The sequence below is a fragment of the Miscanthus floridulus genome, chromosome 5 (assembly GCF_019320115.1).
Source record: "Miscanthus floridulus cultivar M001 chromosome 5, ASM1932011v1, whole genome shotgun sequence".
Lineage (NCBI taxonomy): Eukaryota > Viridiplantae > Streptophyta > Magnoliopsida > Poales > Poaceae > Miscanthus > Miscanthus floridulus.
In genome coordinates this window covers 123,491,570-123,514,224 of record NC_089584.1, presented here as the reverse complement: position 1 = coordinate 123,514,224, position 22,655 = coordinate 123,491,570, and the positions used below count along the sequence as shown (strand labels likewise).

Genomic DNA, 22,655 nt, shown 5'->3' with positions numbered 1-22,655 from the left:
GTAGTAATTAGAGTTGTATATTAAACACAAACTAGATTTAGCCCTTACAATAGTGAAGCTGTTTGGCTACATTTGATAAAGAAAAACAACTACAAACCACAGTGGAAGTGGCATCTCTTATTTCCCTGTACTATATATTGTCAAGAACACAATTATATTTCCTTCAGAAAGGAAAATAGCCCTGTGATAGTGGAAGTTGCATCTCTTATTTCCCTGTATTGCCAAGCACACAATTTATTTCCTTCAGAAAGGAAAATAACCCTGTGATATTTCCTTCATGTTTCTCTGTGTTTATGCAACATCTGTATAGAAATCATAAATCGTCGTTCGGATTGCTATTGGAATCCGCACTGTCTTTTGGCCACTGTACCGGCCAAGTAAAGCTGCCAAACGTGTAATCCCCTTGTAACCTCCAGAGAGGTGATAACTTCACTTGAAATGTGATAACTTTGTTTGTGGCATTGAATGCAAGAACAGATGGCTCAATGTCCATCTTGACTCCAGCTGGGCTTTCAATTGCAGCGTGGTAAACTGCATCGGCCTCACCTACATTTGTGACTGTTCTTGACACTGTAATCGGCTGCCTCAAATCTGGAATGGAGATGGATGGTAGGTTCAGGTGATACCCAGGTAACATTGTTGCGTTGCATCGTACAGATTTCTTGAAGCTGCACCCGAAGAACTTGTTGTAATCATTAGGGTCAATGTCGTAAATGAGTCCAGGATCAGCTGCCCTATTCGGGTTTATGTACCCCGCTCCGTAGTCAAATGGGTCAGCAATCTTTCTAGGCAATCCTTGTGCCGGTATTGGCATGTCAAGTTCATCAGTTACAGATGCTTCAGCCATGCAAAAATGTGTTAGATCAGACAAGCTTCACATGGATTAGAACTAGTGTTCTGAATTCTGGTTGTTACCTGTTGTCATGATGGCTGATTTTAGTGCAGCCGGGGACCAATTTGGGTGCAATGCCTTCAGCAGCGCTACGATGACTGACACGTGTGGTGTTGCCATAGATGGCCCTGAGCCAAATACGTATGCATCTTTCATGGCTGCTAAGATGCTGGCTCCTGGTGCTGCGATGTCAGGCTGTTAAGGAAGCAAGACTGCAGTGAGGCGACAGGTAATATGGTTCAGTAGCTAGTGAATGCTATGCTTTCTTGTCTATGAACCTTGATTACTTCAGGGTACTCGATGGATGGACCTCTTGAGGAAAAGACTGAGATGGTTGGGGCCAGTGCCTCCTTACCAGTAATGGTGCGCGCCAGCTCGATCATAGCCACAGGAGAGCTGCTTAAACTAAAGAGTAAGAATTCTACCAGTAACAGGGTCTTGGCATTTCCAAATGTTAACTGATCAGGAAGGTCGAGAAGAATGCAATTCACCTTGCATCCACCATGTATTTGCCGATTTGAAGGGCAGTGGTCGAGTCCACAAGAACACATGCAATGCCTCCACAATCAGCTGTCGCATCGATGATATGCATGGTGTACTGAGAAAAGATGAGACCAGAGCCTCCGGCGTTCAGGACGTTTTCTAGTGCCACTGGGAAAGGTGCAAGCAGTGATGCAATGGCGGATGCACAGAGCACAACTTGGCCTCTCACGTCCGTGCCGTTCAAAGAATCGGCGGTGCATCTACAAGAGAGAAACAGAGCCTGGCTGATCAACTTCGGAAATCTCGCACAAATTAATTAAGCAGCGAAGAACAGCAAGGGACTTATCGTACAAGCCTCCAAATGCAAGAGGTTTGAAACTGCTTCCCGTTGAGTTCTTCCCATAGTAGTACAGGGATTGACCCTGCAAAATAAATTAGCAGAGCTTGCTCAAGATCAGCAACGGTATTAAGTCATGAATCGTGAGTTATCGGTTGTGTTCCGTACCACGATCTGTTGCTTGTTTCCCAGCGTTATCATGGTCGGGAACGAACGATCAATCTGGCTCGCCGCCACGGTGATGACCCAGGGGGCAGTGTTCCGGACCACCTGCGACGCCGGCCCAAAGTTCTCGGCGGCGTACACGACGGCGATCCCCTTCTGAACGGCGTGCAGGGCACCGAACGAGTTCTCCTCGCTGGTGAGAGAGAGTGATAGGACATCTACCCCGTCATGGATGGCGTCGTCGATGGCCGCGAGCAAGCTGGCTGTATTGGCCGCTCCAGCCCCGCGGGCGCTGCCCCATACGGCCTTGTACACCGCGGTGCGGGCCCTGGGCGCGCCGCCGCGCGCCGCGCCCGCGCCAAGGCCGTGGAAGCTAGCCGCCTCCACGACGGATCCCGCCGCGGTGGACGCCGTGTGCGTGCCGTGGCCGTTGGCGTCCCGAGGCGACAGGTAGTCGATCTTGAGTTCATCCTCGGCCACGCCCGCGCTGTAGAAGAGCGCGCCGATGATCTTGCGCCTTCAGTTGTTGCTGCCCCAGCCCTCTCCGACTTGGCACACACCTTTCCACCGTGACGGTACCGGCCCGTACCCTTCGTCGCTGAAGCTCCTCCGCTCCGGCCAGATACCTGCAGTAAGTGCACCGTATACCAGGATAACCAGGATCATTGTGTTACTCCGGTATCAACAACCATTGGCGCCGGAAAGACATGCATGTGATGTGCCTGCGGAAATGCTACACGGCTTACGTCTTACTACACGAGCAAATCGTCCGACGCTCCGGTGGCCTACTGCCTCGTTGCTTGCGTTCTGCCGCTCCCGCAGGCCTACCGCCGCGCTTTTACCTTACCGCTCACTCTACCGGCGAGTTTATATAAAAAAATCACCCACCCTTATCTCTTTCGCTTCCTCCTTCCCCATCGCAACGCCTTGTGGTTGTTCCGTCCTGGACCCGGACGTGCACTCCCCTCGCTGCTGCGGCGCGCCCCATCCGCCGCTGCTCGCTCGCGCCACGTCGCGCGCGTCTCACGCCCCCTCCCATCGCGTGCGCTGCCCGCTCCCTCTGGTCGCGCGCTGGTGCTGGTGGTGCTCGCTCCGGCCATTGCGTGCGCCGCCCTCCCGGCCAACCCAAGCCCAGTGCCAGTGGCGGTGGTGCTTGTGCGCTGGATGCTAGTGGTGCTCGCGCGCCGCAACTCGCCGCCGGCTCCCACACCGGAATTGATCGGCACAGGCGCTCACCCTCTCTATGTCGCGAACATATGTTTTAGGTGTTTCAGACGTTTCAGAGGTATGTTGCAGTTGTTTTATATGGATGTTGTAAAAGTAGATCGGGGATGTTGTACATATTGCATATATTGCAAGTGTTTTAGAGACGTGCTGCAAGAGTTTATTCAAAATATTTTATCTGTTTCAGACATATGTTACAAGCGTTTTGATATGAATGATGCATATGTTTCACACATATGTTACAACAGTATGTTCTAAATATTTCATCCGTTCCAGTCTTCCGTTACAGCAAGTGTTTTCATATTGCAAGCTGCAAGTGTTATATCTGGATGTTGCATATGTTTTTATATATATGTTGCAAATGTATGTTCTAAATGTTTTATTTGTTTCAGACGTATGTTGCATTCAAGTGTTTCATGTTGCACGTGTTTCATGCTGTTCAGAGAGTTAGGGGGCGCGTTGGAGTAACAGTGGCATGGCACGGGCGCTGGAGAATAGGGCGCAGTGAGCTGGTGACCGACGGGCGTGGCGCGCGGTGTGCTAGGGGCTGGCGGTCAGGGGCATGACGGGGTGGACAGATGGAAACGGGGTACGTGGATGGGGGTCGATCGAATCGAGGTGGACGGGGTGGATTGCGAGCGAGTCGTATGGACGCAACGACGGCGCGATGCGCATGCTACGGGTAGGGTGAATTAGCAGACGGAGGGGGGGAGGCTGTGTAGGGGCGCACGGAAACGGTCGTCCAACGGCCCGTCGGACGTCCGGGCGCCAACACGTCCCGATGTGCCTGAGAGAAATTTGTTTGCAGTATTCCTATGTCTATCTTTTGATCAAATTTATAGAGAAAATTATAATCATTTATGACAAATAACTACTAAATGGGAAAACATGTTACATGATGAATCTAATAATACTTACGAGCTGTTAGTCATATTTCAAACAGAGAAAAGTCACCTTATACAAACTTTGATCAACAAATTATTCACATTATATACAAGTTTAGAATATGAAACTTGTACCAACGGATCTGTATTTAAAAGTGTCTCTTAGATTGTATTGATTCTTTAGCAGATAATATAATATATAGTAAGAGAAAGTAACAGTCAGAACTGATTTTGTTTGACTTTTTCGTGACGTTTATCACTCCAGAAAGGAGGGAGTATTTGCTAATATAAACATTGGTAAATTTTTTTAATAAATTAGGTTAAAACTTAAGATAGTTTGACTTTGGATAAAACTATAAAACGGAAGTACTTCTAGATGGAAATAGTAGTTTTGTACACTAATATTGGTTACTAACCGGTGTCAATAACCCCGATGATTACGTCCTCTCCATAGTTGCTTCTTTGGAGAAGCTCACTGGATATTTGGTGGTTCAGACCAAGAAAGTCCCAGCTTCGAGTGGTCATCGTCGTGTAACTTCAGCTTGGTTCGACACTGATGACTTCTGGAAACTCTGTTGGGTTAGCGAAGGCAGAAGGCGCGGTTAGTTTGCTGATATTCAGTCTCTACAGGCTATAGCTGCTGCAAAGTCTTGTTGAGCCTACAGACGGGAACACCTGACCTGCAAGCTGCTTAGCTTGGTCTTCAGTAAGCATTGCTGCGAAGCCTGAGAAGCCATGCTTGTAGTTATGGATGATGATGTCCAGAGTATCTTCCTTGCTGAAAGTTCAGGGGTTCCATGGATATACAACATACTCGATCTCTTAGCGAGTAAACATCACCTAATAACTATGTAAATCTATGATAGTAAATAATGGAGAACTAGATATAGTTCATTGATCAGGGTTGATAAAAATCAGCAAGTAAAAGGAAATTCATGCATGATCCATAGGGGTCAAATAGGAACTAGAAAGTACCTTCCAAGAACAGTCGTGAGCATATCATGGTGCGAAGCGATTACATCGTTCGGGTGCCCATGTTTCACATCGCCTAGATATACAATATAAAGCCACAAAACATAGATGAGTAGAATTTTAGATTTAACAAGCCTTATTTAAGCTATACCATACCATATATAGCTAGTAATGACTGAACTATTACAGCATGCGTGCTTACCTTGCGAGATCGTCCATTTACTCTCGATAAAAGCACGCAAAAGCAAAGTAGTAGCGCCAAATGGGCACGCATAGAAGAACAGAGTGCCATGTTTTTTTTTTTTTGCCAATATATGTCTCGTTGCTCATTATTGAAGTTAATGAGCTGGTATTTATAGACGTGTACGATGTTTTATATTCTCTTGGTCAGCGTGGGAAGAGTCCGTAACCACTTTTAATTACGTAGGCATTCCCCTTTCCTTCACATCCCTAGTCCCTTACCTTCGTCCATAAATAAATCAATTTCTATCGTTGTTATAAGTTTGATGACTAACTTTACAGAACGATAATGATAATGATAGGATGAGCCGTCCGGACGGATGGACCCCGACCCGCCCGCGCCTGTACCTATACGGTCCACATGCGTTGTCGTTCCCTGGTTCGTTCGTCATTGGAAAATATTAGCCACCGCTCCTCTCTCTTATGCCTCTCTGCCTCCACTTTCTCTCTCGCGCGCGTGCCTCCAGCTCTAATCCCTCCCTCCCTCACTCGGTGCAGTTTGGGCGAGTGTCCCGGTGCGGCGACGCAGTGGGCTCGGCATGGCCTCAGCACGAGCGAGCCACGACGCGGAGGCCCGAGCGGCCCTCGACACGGCGATGCAATGACGCTGACGGTCCCAATCACGGGCGGACCAGCATGACAGGCCCGACACGAGTGTCTCCTCGGCGGATCTGGCTCCCTTTCCCAGTTGTGCTGACCGCCGCCGGCGGGCCACCGCCTCCAGTGAACTCCATGGCCGATGAGCCTCGTTCTCCCAAGCAGCAAGGAGATGTTACGCTGCGTTAAAAATGCATGTTGCAAGCATATGTTTTTCAAGTGTTTCAGAGTTTCATAGGTATGTTGTAAATGCTTCATATGGATGTTGCAAATGTAGATTAGGATGTTGTACATGTTGCATAGGTTGCAGGTGTTTGAGATGAATGTTGCAAGTATTTGTTCTAAAACGTTTCATCTATTTCAGACGTATGTTGCAAGCGCTTTGATATAGATGTTGCATATGTTGCACGAGAGTTTGTTCCAAATGTTTCATTTGTTTTAGTTTTATATTGCAACAAGTGTTTTTATGTTGCAAGTTGCAAGTATTTTAGTTGAATGTTACATATGTTGCAAGTGTATGTTCCAAATGTTTCAGCTGTTTCATACATATATTGCAACTGTTTTATCTAGATGTTGCATAGGTTGTAGTGGCTATATATATATATTGCAAGCTTATGTTCCAAATGTTTTACTGGTGACGTATTTTGTAGCAAATGATTCATGTTGCAAGTGTTTTCATTAGCGGTGGGGAAGCGAGCGCAGGCGGAGGTGGTCCCCGTGTGCGCGGGTGGCCCCCACGTGCATGCGAGCATCAGCACGCGAGCAGCATGCAAAGAAGTAGTAGGCGGGCATCCATAGAAGCAGCAGCAAGCGCAGGCCGGCAGGCGCAACAGCAAGCAGGGCAGGCGCGTGTGTTCGGACGGGTGCTAGCGTCCAGATGTCCGGGCGCTAGCCACACCGTTTACAGAAAGAACACCAATATTTATAGGACGCCACTAGGGCCAGCATGCGCACTCCCGCACACTTCTGCCTGCATCGTCCACTAATAAATAAAAAAAACCATCGCATCGCTTTCCTCCCTACATCAATGTTGGCGGTACTTAATGCCTAAATTTAACCACCAACTTTCAAATAAAATCCACACAAATGAACGCCAAATTCAGAATTAAGATTTATAATTAGTAGATTTCACGAGTTTTGGTGATTTATCCTTTGTAGAAAGATATTTCCAGAAACCATGGAAAACATACCCAAAATGCGCAACAGAAGAAAGCGTAGCGTAGATCCAAAACAAGCAAATGAAGGAAGGCCTATTACCTGAGGATCATAGGCCTAAAACCCATGAAGACGCGGCCTAGGCCCAGCCAACAACCGCCATGCAGAAGGCGGTTGCATGTAGGTGCTACCTGGGTGCGACCACACCCCCCTCCGCGCCTCTCGCCTCCAGCCACCATGTGTCGCCTCCCCCACATCGGTTGCATGTGGGATCCCATGGAATATTCTGTAGAACCGACCATAGGACTACTATAAATAGAGGGAGAGCCCCCTCATTCACACACACCACAATGGCTCTCCTCATTCTCTTTGCCATGATGTAAAAGTAGTATAGGATTAGTTGGGAGTTAGGGAGAGATGCTCGAGTTCTAGAGAAGTCCACGGAGGATTGGTATATTCTTTTATCATTCCTTTGTAAGACTCGAGTAATTATATTTTTTCTTCTCTAATTACTTGAATATCTTTCATGGTTATCTAGTTCATGCCTTAGTGGCTTAGCTAAGTATGGTTAGCATAGTGGTTTACACCTTGGCATGGGATCTCCGCTCGACCGAGTGCTCTAGTTATCATATGTGGCTAGAGTAGTAATCGATAGTGTAGACGTGGTGTCTAAACTATAGGTTACCTGAATTTACGCCCAACCCCACGGATAGTTGTGGTAGTCCCCGAGGTGACAACTCTAACCAGGCCTTTGTAGTCCACCACGTTCGGGTTGGTGTTTTCGTAGTGCTTTTGGCACCCTTCCCCTGACCACTCCTTCCAAGTCTTTTCGAGGATCAGAAAGGTATTGCTGCTCCAAAGTGTTAAGGTGTGATCGCTATGTCTGACCTTTGCTTAGTTAATTTCTTTGGTCTGTTCTAGAATAGAACCACTATAACAGAGAAGTAAATATGAACCTTGAACTCACTCATTGTCCTCCCAGCTCAGCCTGTCTACTTTTTTATTTTACTATGGAGTTCTCCTGTGTGTGCCACTTATATAAAACTCATATTTTATCACTTACCTCCACATTAGTCCAGTCGGTATTCTAGCTAGTAGATATATGATGGTTAATTATCAACTTCTTTAACCATTGTTTCCCTGAGGATAAATACGATACCCTGAAATACTTTTGGGTGAAAGCTACAATGGCATCCGTGCGCTTGCAGATTTCTCTGTTTGCGTTAACAAATACCAACAAGCTTTCTGGCGCCGTTGCCGGGGAAGTAATTGGCGTAAAGATTTTGATATTGACCTTGATATCTGCTAACCTAGTTTACCACTAGCTTTTATGGGATTATCCTTGTCCTGTTGAATATGGAATAAACAGGGCAACACCAGCCATTCGACCTTCCGACACATTTTCACAAGAAAAAAAAAGAATCATCACGAGCCTAGGGTGCCTGATCATTCATGAACAATCAACACCTCTACCCTTCCATTTCATAGAAAGGTATATACATAGTAATTATGTGCAGATGAAGAGAAGGTCACCGTCAAGAGAAAACAAGACCACCATATGTGACGGAAGAACTACATTACATCACTCACAATTCAATCACACACTACTACAGATTGACCTATCACCAACGAATCTATCATCGCTGGTATCATTAAAAACGATGGTGATAGCTATCACCAATGGTTCGTAATATGAACTATTGGTGATGAAAGTATCACCGCCGCTTCGTCTTACCAACCGGCGGTGATAGTCCATCATCACAGCTGCTTTGCACCACCAACCGGCGGTAATAATGTGCTCCTCATCACTGTCGCCTCGCCATATGAATCAGTAGTGAAGACATTTTCACCGCCAACTTGTTCTATTGTCCGGCGGTGATAACCATGCTGCAGTATAAATAAATTCATAACTTTTTCAAATAAATTCGGATGAAAACAAACTTTATATAAAAGTTGTAGACCTCGATGAGATTGACAACTTTGTAGTTGATGACTTTTTGATTTGAAACCATTTACAATCCCAGAATTCTGTTTGAAACACTCAAATTTTGAAATTTAATTTTTTTGAATTATACAAATGACCTTAGATGAAAAAATGACCAAAACCAAAGTTGTAGATCTCGTTGAGATATACAACTTTGTATCTAAAGTTTTAAAATTTTAAAAACCAATTTTTTCAAACAATCTGGGATGGAAAATCAACCATAACCAAAGTTGTAGATCTCGATGAGAACAACAAATTTGTAGTTGATGAGTTTTTTATTTGAAATCATTTGAGGTCCCAAAAGTCTGGCTAAAGTTTTGAAGTTTTGAAATTCGAATTTGTTAAACGATCTCGGATGGCGAAACAACCAAAATCAAAGTTGCAGATCTCGATTAGAACAACAAATTTGTAGTTTATGACTTTTTCATCTAAAGCCATTTAGGGTTGTTAATATTCATTTTAAATCCTGAAAAGTGAATACTAAGGGAATAGATATGCTATATAGACACAAATGACTTAAGGGTGGAGTGGTTAGAGGAGAGTGGTTAGAGGAGCAAAGGACAAAGGTCTTAGATTCGAATCCCAGCACCGTGTACCATGAAAAATAGCATGGAGTTGGAGCTGAAGCAGCTTCCCGATACCATGAAGCTAGAGCTAGTGGGGGGCTTCCTAGGATTGAAATAATTTTTTTTGCTATTTTTTGACCCATTTTTGGTAATTTTAAAAATTCAAATCACCGCCAGCTAGTAATACGAATCGGCTGTGATGAGCTATTATCACCGCCGGTTGCAAACTACCTGTGATGAGAATGTTATGACCACCGACAGCTTACTGCTGAGACCGAAAAACGCTAGTGATGGGCTTTATGAACTGCTTGTGTTAAGTCTGAATGTAGTAGTGACAAATTGTGGGTGATGAATCGATCAAGGTATGAGAGAACCAACCCAAAAACATTTTATCTTCCTCAATTTTATCTTCACCACTGCATATTTGCTTGATTCGTGTTTTATCTAGTGCTTTCTTCGGGTGGCTCCTAAACTTTGAGCTGTATTTAGGTGCCATGCCGAGTCTAGGTAGCTGGTAATTTTATTGTTATCCATCTATTCGATGCTCTTAGTCTAGTTTCGTAGTAGACATATATTAAACGGGGCCATCGGATTTATATGTTGGCTTTGCCAGTCGGTATGATATCGTTAGATGGTCCGTGCTACGAGAAAAGGCTAAAGCCTAGATTTTCATGTATGTCACCTGATCAATTAGATTTCCCCTTTCAAAAAACCATGGCATGTTTGTTTTATTGCATTCATCCACCCCGTTTGCATTGCGTTGCATAAAAAACTATGGTTCTCTAGTTCATCAATCAATGTTCGCACATCCGTTTGAGTGAATCTCATGTTTATCTTTTCATGCTTCCTTTTCCTACACTAGTATGGTTTGGTTTGGTCATGCTAATCGGTGGTGCTTCCATAGGCTTCTTAAATTAAGCATGGTGTTTAGGTTATACAATCTACCTTAATCAAATTAGACATAGAGTCGAGTTTGATTATTGAGCCAAAAGTGCTTGTGTAGACATTAATTGTATGCATGGACTAACCCCTGTAGGTAATTATCAATTTCATGAGGGTAAGTCCTTGAGATGAATTCATAACGGAGGTAAATCAAAGTTCATTTGGTGAACTTTGAATGAAACCTTGATAAAAAGAAAAGTGAATCACACTCCTACCAAGCCAAAACCACATGAAGATCACGATGGCATGGCGGAGACATAAAGTGCCACAATCCATATCCTCATCTCTGGGATTGGATAACGCGCATTCAAATAGAATTCAATGGAGAAGTCTTTGCTCAATAGACTTAAAACGGTGAGCCCTTGCTGAAGGTAACTTGGCATTTATCTCATATTTGATTTCCAAACAACTTTTGATTTTGAATCTGGCATGTTTAGCTTTCAACCAAGATACTTTTTGCAATAAATAAATAAATAAATAAAAATAAAGTTTGAATTTAAATGCATTTTTTAATTTCAAATCTCAATATTTGCAAATGCATCGATTTAAAAAATATATAATAAATAAATAAATATATAAAATAATTTCCCTTTACTTTACTTTATAATAATAATAATAATAATAATAATAATAATAATAATAATAATAATAATAATAATAATAATAATAATAATAATAATAATAATAACATGACTTGAAAATGAGCTTAAGGAAATATTTGTAAAATGGCTCCTTCGGGTATTTTGTCACTAACCTTTCAGGTTTGAGCAAAAAGAACGAAGGGGCGAAGCACAAGGTAAATTCAACCAAATATCATTTCAACAATGAAGCACATTCAACGGAGAGTGCCACCATCCAAATTTGATTTTGCACATTGCAAAATTCAAGTATGGGGTGAACTACTTCTCTAAAGACATTTCATGACATGCTTCATTCATTCATTCGTTTCTTTTTGGTTGTTTCTACCTTGATTTACCTTTATGCCTTGCTCACCTTGATAAAGTAAAAAATAATAATAATATTTGCTTTGAATAATAAACAACTTTAAACTCGCTTTAACTTAGACTTATTTATTTAGAATAAAGATATGACCTTCCTTTCTCCCACAATAAAAAAAACTTGGTGCTAGACAAGTTCCTTTGGGGTATTCTTGGTCAATAACAATTATATGAACGAAGGATGAACAATGTCTACAAACATGGGTGCTGTAATATACGCTAAGGAGACGCTCCAACATACACACTTGACTTTTAGTGTTAAATGACATAAAAGTCCAAGTGTGGGGACCCGACCCTATCATGCTTTCTCTCGAGCACACTGGTTTGCACTCCATCTTCTCACCCATGCCCTACACCTATAGGTTTGATTATGTTTAAAAATGCCATACATGTCAATCAAACTTAAAATGAGAAATAAAGTCTTGCCAAATTATGAACTTAGACTTTATAAAGATTGGCTGGCATAAACTTTATTCCTAGTTCATATACTTGTTACTTGTGGATACATCTTTATTAAAAAAACATGTCAACTAGGTTGTTGTGAAGTGAGATATGGCAAAGACTAAAGAAATACTATCTTTTCTATGTAAGCTCTTGGAGAATTTCTATTTTACTAAAACTTCAAAATTTGTAGCAATACTTCTCCTCAATGGTGAAATATAATACCAAAGCCGTATGATATTACACTTTGTAAACTCATGAAGCATATGCTACTTGTTATCATGTTGAGCTTTGTCAAATTGTTGTAACCCTCGAGAGATTCTCGTCATGCACCCATGATCAAGGTTCACGTACATCTAGATATAATATGCCGACTCTCACACTGAGAGTTGCGCAAAAACATGCCATCCGTCCACCAAATAAAAATACTCCATTCATATGTCATGACCCTCTCTCTCAAAAATCCTCCTTTACCAAAGAAAATGTGGGCTATGCAAAAAAATCATGCTAAAAAAAGAGCATGAAGAGAAATCCATGCTAAAAAAGCATGCGAAAAAAGAGAGAAATAATATCCATGCCAAAAGGCATGAGAGAAAAAAAGAGAGAAGGAAAAAAAGAAGAAGAAAAACATAGCCCATTTTTTCTAAAATGGAAAAGCAAAAAGGGAGAGAGTCATGAAAAAGGAGTCTACACCAAAAAAGTTTAAATTTCACACACTTGCACTTCTTGATCAAAGTGTATGGCTTGCATCTCCTTAGATCCGGTTTTTGACTTAGCAATATTATGTGATGCAAGTATGTCTCTCTTTTCATCCCTACCCAAAGCTCCACATAAGCCTTTTTAGAAGTAAGATAAAAAAGAAGGCAAATTCAAAAGCCCTTGGTAAGGATATATACACCATTGAGCGACTTGAGAGTACAATTTGAGGAGAAGTATGTGCTATGCTTTTAATTTCAAAAATTACAAAAACTCCAAGTATGCTTCATAGTGGGATGGTGATGACTTGGTGTCAAAGTCGTTCCACTTTTCAACCGCTCAAGGTGACTTGGTAGCCACACCAAAATCCACAGGTATGAGGAATGACATGGAATAAATTTTATGCTAGCATCATATCTTTTGAAGTCAAGCGTCATAGTTACATGTAACTTTGCTCGAGGACGAGCAAAGAACAAGTGTGGGGGAGCTTGTTGGCGGTCCTTAATGCCTAAATTTAACCGCCAACTTTCAAATAAAATCCACTCAAATGAATGCCAAACTCAGAATTAGGATTTATAATTAACATATTCCATGAGTTTTGGTGATTTATCATTTGCAGAAAGATATTTCCATAAACCATGGAAAACATACCCAAATTGTGCAACAGGAGAAAGCGTAACGCAGATCCAAAACAAGCAAATGAAGGAAGGCCTACTTACCTGAGGATCCTAGGCCTAAAACCAAAAAGACGTGGCCCAAGCCCAACCAACAACCACCATGCGGAAGACGGTTGCATGCAGGTGCTACCTGGGAGCGGCCACACCCCCCTCCGCGCCTTTCGCCTCCGGCCACCACATGTCGCCTCCTAGTGCCTCCGCCACGTCGGTTGCATGCGGGATCCCGTGGAATATTCTCTAGAACCGACCTTAGGACTACTATAAATAGAGGGAGAGCCCCCTCATTCACACACACCACGAGGGCTCTCCTCATTCTCTTTGCCAAGATGTAAAAGTGGTATAGGATTAGTTGGGAGTTAGGGAGAGATGCTCGAGTTCCAGAGAAGTTCTCAGAGGATTGGTATATTCTTTTATCATTCCTTTGTAAGACTCGAGTAATTACTTGAATATCTTTCATGGTTATCTAGTTCATGCCTTAGTGGCTTAGCTAAGTATGGTTAGTATAGTGGTTTACACCTTGGCATGGGATCTCCGCTCGACCGAGTGCTCTAGTTATCATATGTGGCAAGAGTAGTAATCGATAGTATAGACGTGGTGTCTAAACTATAGGTTACCTGAATTTACGCCCAACCCCACGAATAGTTGTGGTAGTTCCAGAGGTGACAACTCTAACCAGGCCTTTGTAGTCCACCATGTTCGAGTTGGTGTTTTCGTAGTGCTTTTGGCAGCCTTCCCCTGACCACTGAGATCAGAAAGGTACTGCTGCTCCAAAGTGTTAAGGTGTGATCGCTATGTCTGACCTTTGCTTAGTTAATTCCTTTGGTCTATTCTAGAATAGAACCACTATAACGGAGAAGTAAATATGAACCTTGAACTCACCCATTGTCCTCCCAGCTCAGCCTGTCTACTTTTTTTTATTTTACTATGGAGTTCTCCTGTGTGTGCCACTTATATAAAACTCATATTTTATCACTTACCTCCACATTAGTCCAGTCGGTATTCTAGCTAGTAGATATATGATGGTTAATTATCAACTTCTTTAACCATTGTTCCCCTGAAGATAAATACGATACTCTAAAATACTTCTGGGTGAAGGCTACACCAGTATTCGTGCACTTGTAGATCTCTCTGTTTGCGTTAATAAATACCCACAACGTACACAGGTTGTCACCAGTTGCGATGTCTCTAAGAAGGGAATGACATGAAAGACGCTACCATTGCACATCCGAAGACATTGGGTTTTCACCCTTGGTAATAGAGCGATTGTCACGGAAAAATAGGCAAGAGTTGTATTTATACTCAAGATCAGTAACATATGCTTCATTGCTTCTATGTAAACAAAATCATGGCGGCCTTGTGATTCTTCAGAGTCGGCATTTGTATGTATTCAAACAATTCATACCGTTATCTGTTGCTTGTTTCCCAGCGTGATAACCGTCGGGAACGAGCGATCAGTCTTGCTCGCGGCAACTGTGATGACCCACGGAGCCGTGTTCTCAAGCGTCTGCGGACTAGGCCCGTCGTTCCCGGCCGCGTACACGACGGTGATCCCCTTTTGGACGGCATGCAGGGCGCCGAACGAATTCTCCTCGGGATGAGCGAGCAACAGGGAGAGCACGTCCACCCCGTCAAGGATGGCGTCGTCGATGGCCGCGAGCACGCCTGCACTGATGGCAGACCCGCCTTCTCCCCACAGGGACTTGTACATGGCAATGCGGGCGCGGGGCGCGCCGCCACGCGCAGCGCCCGCGGCGAGCCGTGGAAGCTGCCCGCCTCAACGACCGAGCCTGCCGTGGTGGAGGCCATGTGCGTGCCGTGGGTGTCGATGCCCCGGGGCGACAGGTAGTCGGTCTTCAGTATCTCTTCGGGCACGCCGGCGCTGTAGAACCGCGCGCCGATGATCTTGCGGCTGCAGTTGCTGCGGTCCCAGGCCTCCCCGACTTGGCACACGCCTTTCCATCGTGAAGGCACGGGCCCGTAGCCTTGGTCGCTGAAGCTTTTCGACTCTTGCCAGATACCTGAGGGGACAGCGGGGTGTGTTGGTGGACCTTGGACTTGCACTAGACAGGTCGCCAAAGGACATGTGTTTGCAGTATGGAATCGATTCATGGATCATGATTGTGATTGGTCACTAACCGGTGTCGACGACCCCAATGATTATGTCCTCTCCGTATCTGCTTCTATGGAGTAGTCCACTGGGCATTTGGTAGTTCATCGCGTAAGGTGCTGTTTGGTTGTCCCTCCTAAATTTTAGTCGCTGTTACATCGAATGTTTGGATACATGCATGTAGTATTAAATATAGACTAATTACGAAACTAATTGCATAGTTTGTGACTAATTTGCGAGACGAATCTTTTAAGCCTAATTAGGCCATGATTTGACAATGTGGTGCTAGAGTAAACATATGCTAATGACAGATTAATAGGCTTAAAAAATTCATCTCGTGTAGTACTGACGGATTATATAATTTATTTTTTAAGTATTTGAACACTCCATGCAACATCCTTCCGACACACTTCTTAAATTTTAGTCACTGGATCCAAACACCGCTGAGTCCCAGCTACGAGTGGTTGTCGCTCTGCAGCTTCCGCTTAGATGGACACTGATGACTTCAGGAAGCTCTGCAGAGTTAATTTAGAAGCCACAAAAAGTATGGTTACTTTAACGGTGCACTGACAAATGTTCAGCTACAGTTCTAGAATGAAGTGATCAAGTGAAGAGTAAGTAATGGTGAGAAAAAAAAATCCTTGAAACCGGTTAAAAAAATCCGACGGGCTGACGTTGATCTCTGTCATATCCATAATCAGGCGCTGAGGTCTTTCATGGCCAACAACGTGACGGTGCAAGTGCAAGGCCTTAAGGTGAAGAACAGCCCAGTCCAGTTCGACACCTGCCGCGGCGTGCTCGTCAGCGGCCTGTCCATTAGCTCCCCGACGCTGTGCCCCCACACCGACGGCATCCACGTCGAGAACGCCAAGGACGTCCTCATCAGCAACACCGCCGTCTCCAACTCCGACTACTGTGTGTCACCATCGGCGCCGGCACCCTCAACATGCACACTGAGAACGTCACCTCCCTGCGGCCCCGGTGGTCGGCCACGGCATGAGCATCGGGAGCCTGGGCAAGCTGGGCACGCGGGCGTGCGTGGCCAACGGTGAACTGCGCGGTGATCCGGCACTCGGACAACGCCGTCCGGATCAAGACGTGGAAGGGCAGCTCCGGTTCCGGCTCCGTCTCCTTCTCCTTCGAGAACATGCACATGGACGCCATGCGCAACCCCGTCATCATCGGCCAGTATGAAACTGTTCTATCAATTTGCTTATTTAACATTATTTTATATTTGTATGAGACTCATCCAGTTATTGCAAGTATTCGTAGTTGTTTTCAATTTTTTTTGCTTTTGTTGCAGGATGCATTCCATGTTTGGTGGTTCCCCATGGAAATGTAGTTTTGAATTATTTTTCGTGGAGGAATAATTTGTATTTTCTTCGTGAACCGATTTAACCAAAAGCGATCGTGGCTTACGAGCAAGTGAGACGGCGAATTCCAGTTTGAACAAAAAGACTGACCTGCAAGCTGATGAGCATGGTCTTCCGTGAGCATCGCTGAGAAGCCTGAGAAGCCATGCTTGTAGTTGTAAACCATGGAAGCCAAAGAATCTTCCATGCTGGAAAGTAACAAGGGGACACGATCAACCATGAATTTGCACATCATTCATCAGGATCAGTCGTCTTAATAAATTTAAAAAAATCAGCAAGTAACATGGCTTCACTACTTTAAGAGGAGGACACGTACGTACCTTCCAAGAACATCGCTGAGTAGATCATGGTGCGAAGCGATGACATCGTTGGGGTGTCCATGTTTCACGTCGCCTAGGTATCTCCAACCACTAAAAAAAATAAAGCATAAATATTTTTTTATGTGACATTGCAACGTGGGTCTATCGTGCTAACTGCTGCGTTCTCCCACAACCTCGCTCCAACGTCCGTCCCTTGCGACAACATTCAAAAGGAAATAGGCCGCCACCGCCGCCGCCGAGGCCGCACAGTTCGACCCCCACCGCTCGCCTCACTCTGCGCTCAGCCCGCCGCCGCTCCCATCGCTCGCGTCCCTCTTCCCCTGCTCCAAGCAGCTGCGTGGAGAGGGAGATCAGCCGGTTGCCTCCACTCACTCGCTCCCCGCCGCTGGCTGAAGAGGGGTCCATCCTCGGCTGCTCCGTCGTGCCATGTGGCTGTACGAGCGGGAGGCATACCGGACGCCGCGAGTGAGGGCAGCCGGTAGGCCATCAACTAGGCCGTCCTAGCCTGTGGGTGCCCTTGCCGGTGGCGGTGGCATAGGTACAGCCTATCAAAGCTCTTCCAGATCGATTTGATTCTTGATCTACGGTTCCAGCTCCATCGCAGCTCCAACCTGCTTCCAGACGTCATTGAGCTGATTGGAGTACAGGTCGAGGGGAGCATCATTGCGGCTGACCTCCTCTTTCTCATCTTACTTAGTAGGATCAGTAGTGGGCCTGTAGCCTTCTATCTGCTCCAATGGTCTAAAGCACTTTCATGTCTGTTGTTTCTGACGTGCAGGCAATCTTCTAGCCTCCAAACGCGATGCGAGGTGGCATGTAGGTGTGTTTCCCACAGGTGCTGCAGCATGACCCATTCTTGTCACGTTTGCTATTGGATCATACTTCGATGCTGTAATTTTAATTTTAATTTTTTCCACGGTGTACAAATTTATGTATAGGCTGACTGATTGTGAGGGTCTTGCGGTTAAATTTTTGTGGGACTTCTGATAACTGTAAAATTTTATACAGCCTCGATACTCTGTGCCTGATTGTGAGGGTCTTGTGGTTAAATTTCCGTGGGTCTTCTGGTAACTGTAAAATTTCACGCATCCTCGATACTCTATGACTGATTGTGAGGGTCTTGTGATTAGATACTCTGGGACATTGGAGCGACATGGATTTGCAAGAAACATGATATGGACCCTGGTTGCTGAGCATCCATCACTGAATCATGATGATAACGGCATTGGTATGCATTTCTGCGCTTATCTATGTGTGTATTCCTATGACCATGCCTACTTTTTGTTACAGTTAAGTGAGGGCTACATGCCAAATTTCTGCTAAGCATTATGTCATTGAGGTATGTTGTCTAACGACTGAAGCTAGGAATTACATAGGAGTTGAATCAAAAGATACCTAGATCTATTTGTGTGCCCTTTGAGAACAACCCTGCACATTTTCCCTGCAAACAAATACACTATGAATTACGGTAGTCCAAGGGTGAGAGCTCAGAGAGGCAGATCATATGTCTACTAAATTGGAAAATAAAATGCCACTGTGTTATTATTACAATTTTAAAGCAAACATGCTAACGTGATGAGAAAAGCAGTGTTAATTTCTTCTTTTGTTTTAGAAGTGGATTGGATGGTTTTGATTGCACAACTGTATTATCCATTTGGGCTCTTATCTCTGTCCATACATTGGTTACATGACATTAACTAAAGCTGTCTTCCTCCATACATTCCTGCTGTAGAGAAAAATCTGTCCTCAAATGCTGTCCTCAAATGCCTATAAACAAATAATGTGCCACTGCACTCGCAATATAATGGATACATTTCTCCCAGTGATGTTCAAGTTTTTATGTCTTATAGGCATAATGCGATGGCTGATATGATTATGCAGAAATTTATAAAGGAATGCATTAGACAAGGGAATAGCTTCACCCACGAAGACCCTACTTCCGCACGTAAGTTCTTCCATCCTATGCCTCAGTGGGTTCTGCAATGTTAATATTTGTGTCTCAGAATTAGTTAGGTATTTTTTACATAACAAATGCATAGGGCACGCAACTCCTGCAAGGGAAACGAAAAAATCAGGTAAATTGTGGTCTCATTCAGAGCCCTATAGGGGTCAGATCTTTTTTTCTTCCTCCCATCCTGACGCCCAGAAAATTCAGCTATGTTTTGTGGTTACTACAGTCTGCATGAATTTTGGTATTAAAAAGTGTGATCTTCTTGCTAATCTGCTTTATAGGTGTTATAGTATCTGTTAAACAATAATCTCTTAGGAAATATTTAGAATGTTGTTAGTTCTAATACTATAAATTTATTAGGAATGACAATATAATTTTTTAATGAAGCACTTTAGATGGGATGTCATATTTCAGAGGAAAAATGAGCTTTAGTGTTTGTCGAAAAAAAATGCTATAGTAAAATTAAGGCTGTCCTGACCTGCACAGTTCAGATAAAATTTTTGGAAAAAACATTTCTCCTACAACTAAAAAGACTAAAGAGTGGAGAATCTCTTCGTGCGACAAAAAAGTTTCGCGTCGTCGTCCTGCTGTCCCCGCGCGATCCCCACACCGACATGTGGGCCCTGACGTGCGCGCAGCTCCCCGCAACCTCCCCATCCCGCGTCCTCTCTCTTTCTTCCAGGGTTTGGCCGCCGCCATGGCGAGCCGCCCGCTCTACCCCCGTAGCCACGACCCGCACCCGCCCTCCTCCTTGCCCTTCCCGGCGGCAAAGCAACGACATCCATTGTTGTGGCCGCCGGTCGGACATCCCCACTCCCTAACCTATGAGACTGACCCGCGTCTCTCTTCACCGGCACCGGGCCCGCAGGCGGGAGAGGTGGGGACTAGGGATCTAGGGTTCCCGTCGGTGCCGGCGCAGACCAGTCGGATGGCGGCGGGCGCAGGCGAGAGCTTGGGGGTGGAAAGACTCCTCTCCTACACCGAAGATCTCGCGGGCGTCCTCCGCGCCAGCACCGACCGCGACGGCAATGCGCAGGTCGGTGCCGTAGCGCGGAGGCTGCTATCCGGCTATCGATCTGAGTTTGGCGACCTCGAGCTGCATATCAAAGGTCCGCTTGTCACCTGTCCTGCTGTTTCTACATTTTTAGTGTTTCTCCTTGATTGATATGGCCATATAGGCGTCTTTCTGGTTTAGATTTGGGGGATTTCAGCCAATATCGCTAGTAATTACAGTAATTTATTTAGTTTTTTTAGACGAGTAATTTATTTAGGTTGAATTATTTGAATATTACATGAAAGGGCATTAGATGTGCAAAGGAAACAAGGCATATCATCAATGTCATCATTGACTCACTGATGAAATCCTTTCATTTGCATAGGTGGTTTTCATGAATAAAAACAATTTAGAAGCTAGGACCCTGTCCAAACCTGCAAATGTAACAAAAGATCCAGCTCTAGGTATACCTTTCTTGGTGATCATTCACTTGTGAAGCTTGCTTTAGACTAAAGATGGCAATGGGCAGAAAAAATCCACGTACCTGCGGGCACCCGAACCGGTGGGCGAGGATACGGACGCGAACCTGTGCCCGCGGGCACGAGCACGGGTACAGAGTTGTGCCCAACGGGCAAAGCTAGACGGGTAAGAAAATAGCATGCCCGCACCCGCAAACCCGCACTGACATGTGGGGCAACTGCAGAAGAGGTATATATGCTTCCGATTGTAGGGTTTCCTTCACCCCAATCCCACTCCCACCACTCCACCAATGGCCGTCAGTCACCCACTCGACCCCGCATCCCCGCCTCCCCAACCCCAACTCGCGGTCGTAGGTCACGGCTTGTGCACTCACGGCGAGCGTGGCGCGGCCTCCTCGCCTCCTCTAATCGCGGCGATCAGCGAGCGCGGCGCGACCTACTCGCCTCCTCCACTCACGGCGACCGGCGAGCGCGGTGTGGCTCCTCGCCTCTTCCACTCACGGCGCACGCCCCCTAGATCCCCAGTCGCAGGCTCGCGGCTCCCCGTCCCTGACGCCGCCACGCCGCCCGCCTGCCTCCCTACTCTGACGCTAGACACCGGCCTTCCACACCTCCTCCACTCGCAGCGTGCACCTCCCTTAGATCCCCACTCATGGCTCCCCGTCACGGACACCGGCCTCCCCGTCCCCGACACCGAACGCCGGGCGCGCGCCTCCCCCAGATGGCCAGAACCCCACTTCTTGCGGGTATGCGGGCATGCCCGCGGATAGCGAGCGTGGGCACATAGTGCTGCCCGTGGCGGGTGGCCGGTGCGGGCGCGGGCACAGAAATATCCTCGCGGGTGCGGGTTTGTGATACCTGTATCCTCGCGGATTTTACCCGTTGCCATGTTTACTTTAGACATAGAGTGTAAAGGTACACTATTAGTCAGACTTGGATAGAGGCACACATTTATTCAAATCTCTGCTGCATATATATTTATCAAAACAGAATTAGGGCCTCAGATTACAAAACCAATAGGGAGAGAATTAACAAGAAAATTTATAGTTTCTGGTCCTTAATACCTCCATGATGAACTTTAGTTACATAATTGAGTATTGCCACTAGGTAAAATTGTACCTACATCTTGTGTAAATTTATAGTTTCTGGTTCTGTAGGAACTTCACAATAAAACCAATGAAGATACATCAATCTCAGGTCTAAAGGCAGGCTTGTTGCCTGCCAATACATGCAGGTATGGAAATTACATTCTCTAACATATTTCAGTCATACATATCTACATGTGTTGGTGTTATCTCTTCAGTGACTGACATTGAGCGGGTTCTCTTCTGCTTGTGTTGGTGTTGCCTGTTAGATTTTCCAGAGCAATAGAACCTTGTTCCCTGTTCTTTAGCCTCTGATATTACTCAAGTGGGTCTTACGGACGTAGTCAGGTTTGCTTCTTCTGTCTATTTATTTCTGTTTGATTCATAATTTCCATTTTTGTGTTGGCTTCATAGATTCAACCCACATTTTTTTCTGGGATTTGCTTGCAGAAAAGAAAAGAAAGAAATACATGAAAGTGGTTGTGGGTTTCACCACTAAAATGGTGGTAATCTTCATATATATAGGTATCAAATATGCATTTGTTAATCAATTCAAAGTTTCTCAATCTTTTTGGACAAAACCAACATGCCAGCATGAGATAGATCTTATTAGAAGGTTACACTGCGAAACATCACCCTATGAACTAATAATGATCTTCTGGAATGCTTGCATTGTTTATTTTCACAAGGTATCCTAGCACATCAGCGTTAAAAAACTATGGTTCCTTCTCCTATATTCAGATTGTTCATACATTTTATCCTTTTGTGCTCTTTTAAAAGGCTAAATCTTTTCCTCTGTTCACCAAAGCTCAGAAAATTATTTGTGAACTGTGGTATCTGATTAGTCGACAAAAGGTATACCTTTAGTGGTGACTGTATTCATAGGATTTTCTTGGCCTTCACCAGAGTTGCTGCCATCGTGGCTTCTCATTGCTGCATTTTAGACGTTATGAGAGGCTTTTTATCTTCTTCTACGTGTATCGATTTCCCTTGTACTAGGAAAAGCACAGCAGCAGCTGGCTACGATGGATGCTGATTTATCTGTACATTATTTGAACTTGCTCCTGGAAATCAATGGTTTTCAGTTAAACAA

General features: G+C 44.8%; 1 protein-coding gene, 1 long non-coding RNA gene and 2 pseudogenes across 2 annotated transcripts; 2 read left to right on the top strand and 2 right to left on the bottom strand.

Moving 5' to 3' along the window:
- Positions 1–291: 291 nt before the first annotated feature.
- LOC136453397 (subtilisin-like protease SBT3.10) lies at positions 292–5,249 on the bottom strand (annotated as a pseudogene).
- Positions 5,250–14,649: 9,400 nt separating this feature from the next.
- On the bottom strand, positions 14,650–15,468 carry LOC136455272 (subtilisin-like protease SBT3.9). The gene is made up of 3 exons (XM_066455372.1): positions 15,390–15,468; positions 14,960–15,271; positions 14,650–14,915 (listed from the first exon to the last, which is right to left on the bottom strand). Exons 1-3 carry the CDS (start codon positions 15,466–15,468, stop codon positions 14,650–14,652), a joined length of 657 nt encoding a protein of 218 aa, XP_066311469.1.
- A 381-nt stretch (positions 15,469–15,849) lies between these two features.
- LOC136455270 (polygalacturonase At1g48100-like) lies at positions 15,850–16,730 on the top strand (annotated as a pseudogene).
- A 2,193-nt stretch (positions 16,731–18,923) lies between these two features.
- LOC136453396 (uncharacterized) lies at positions 18,924–22,396 on the top strand. The gene is made up of 4 exons (XR_010759020.1): positions 18,924–18,998; positions 21,635–21,711; positions 21,832–21,910; positions 22,013–22,396. It is a non-coding gene; the product is annotated as an uncharacterized lncRNA (long non-coding RNA).
- The last annotated feature ends 259 nt before the right edge of the window (positions 22,397–22,655 follow it).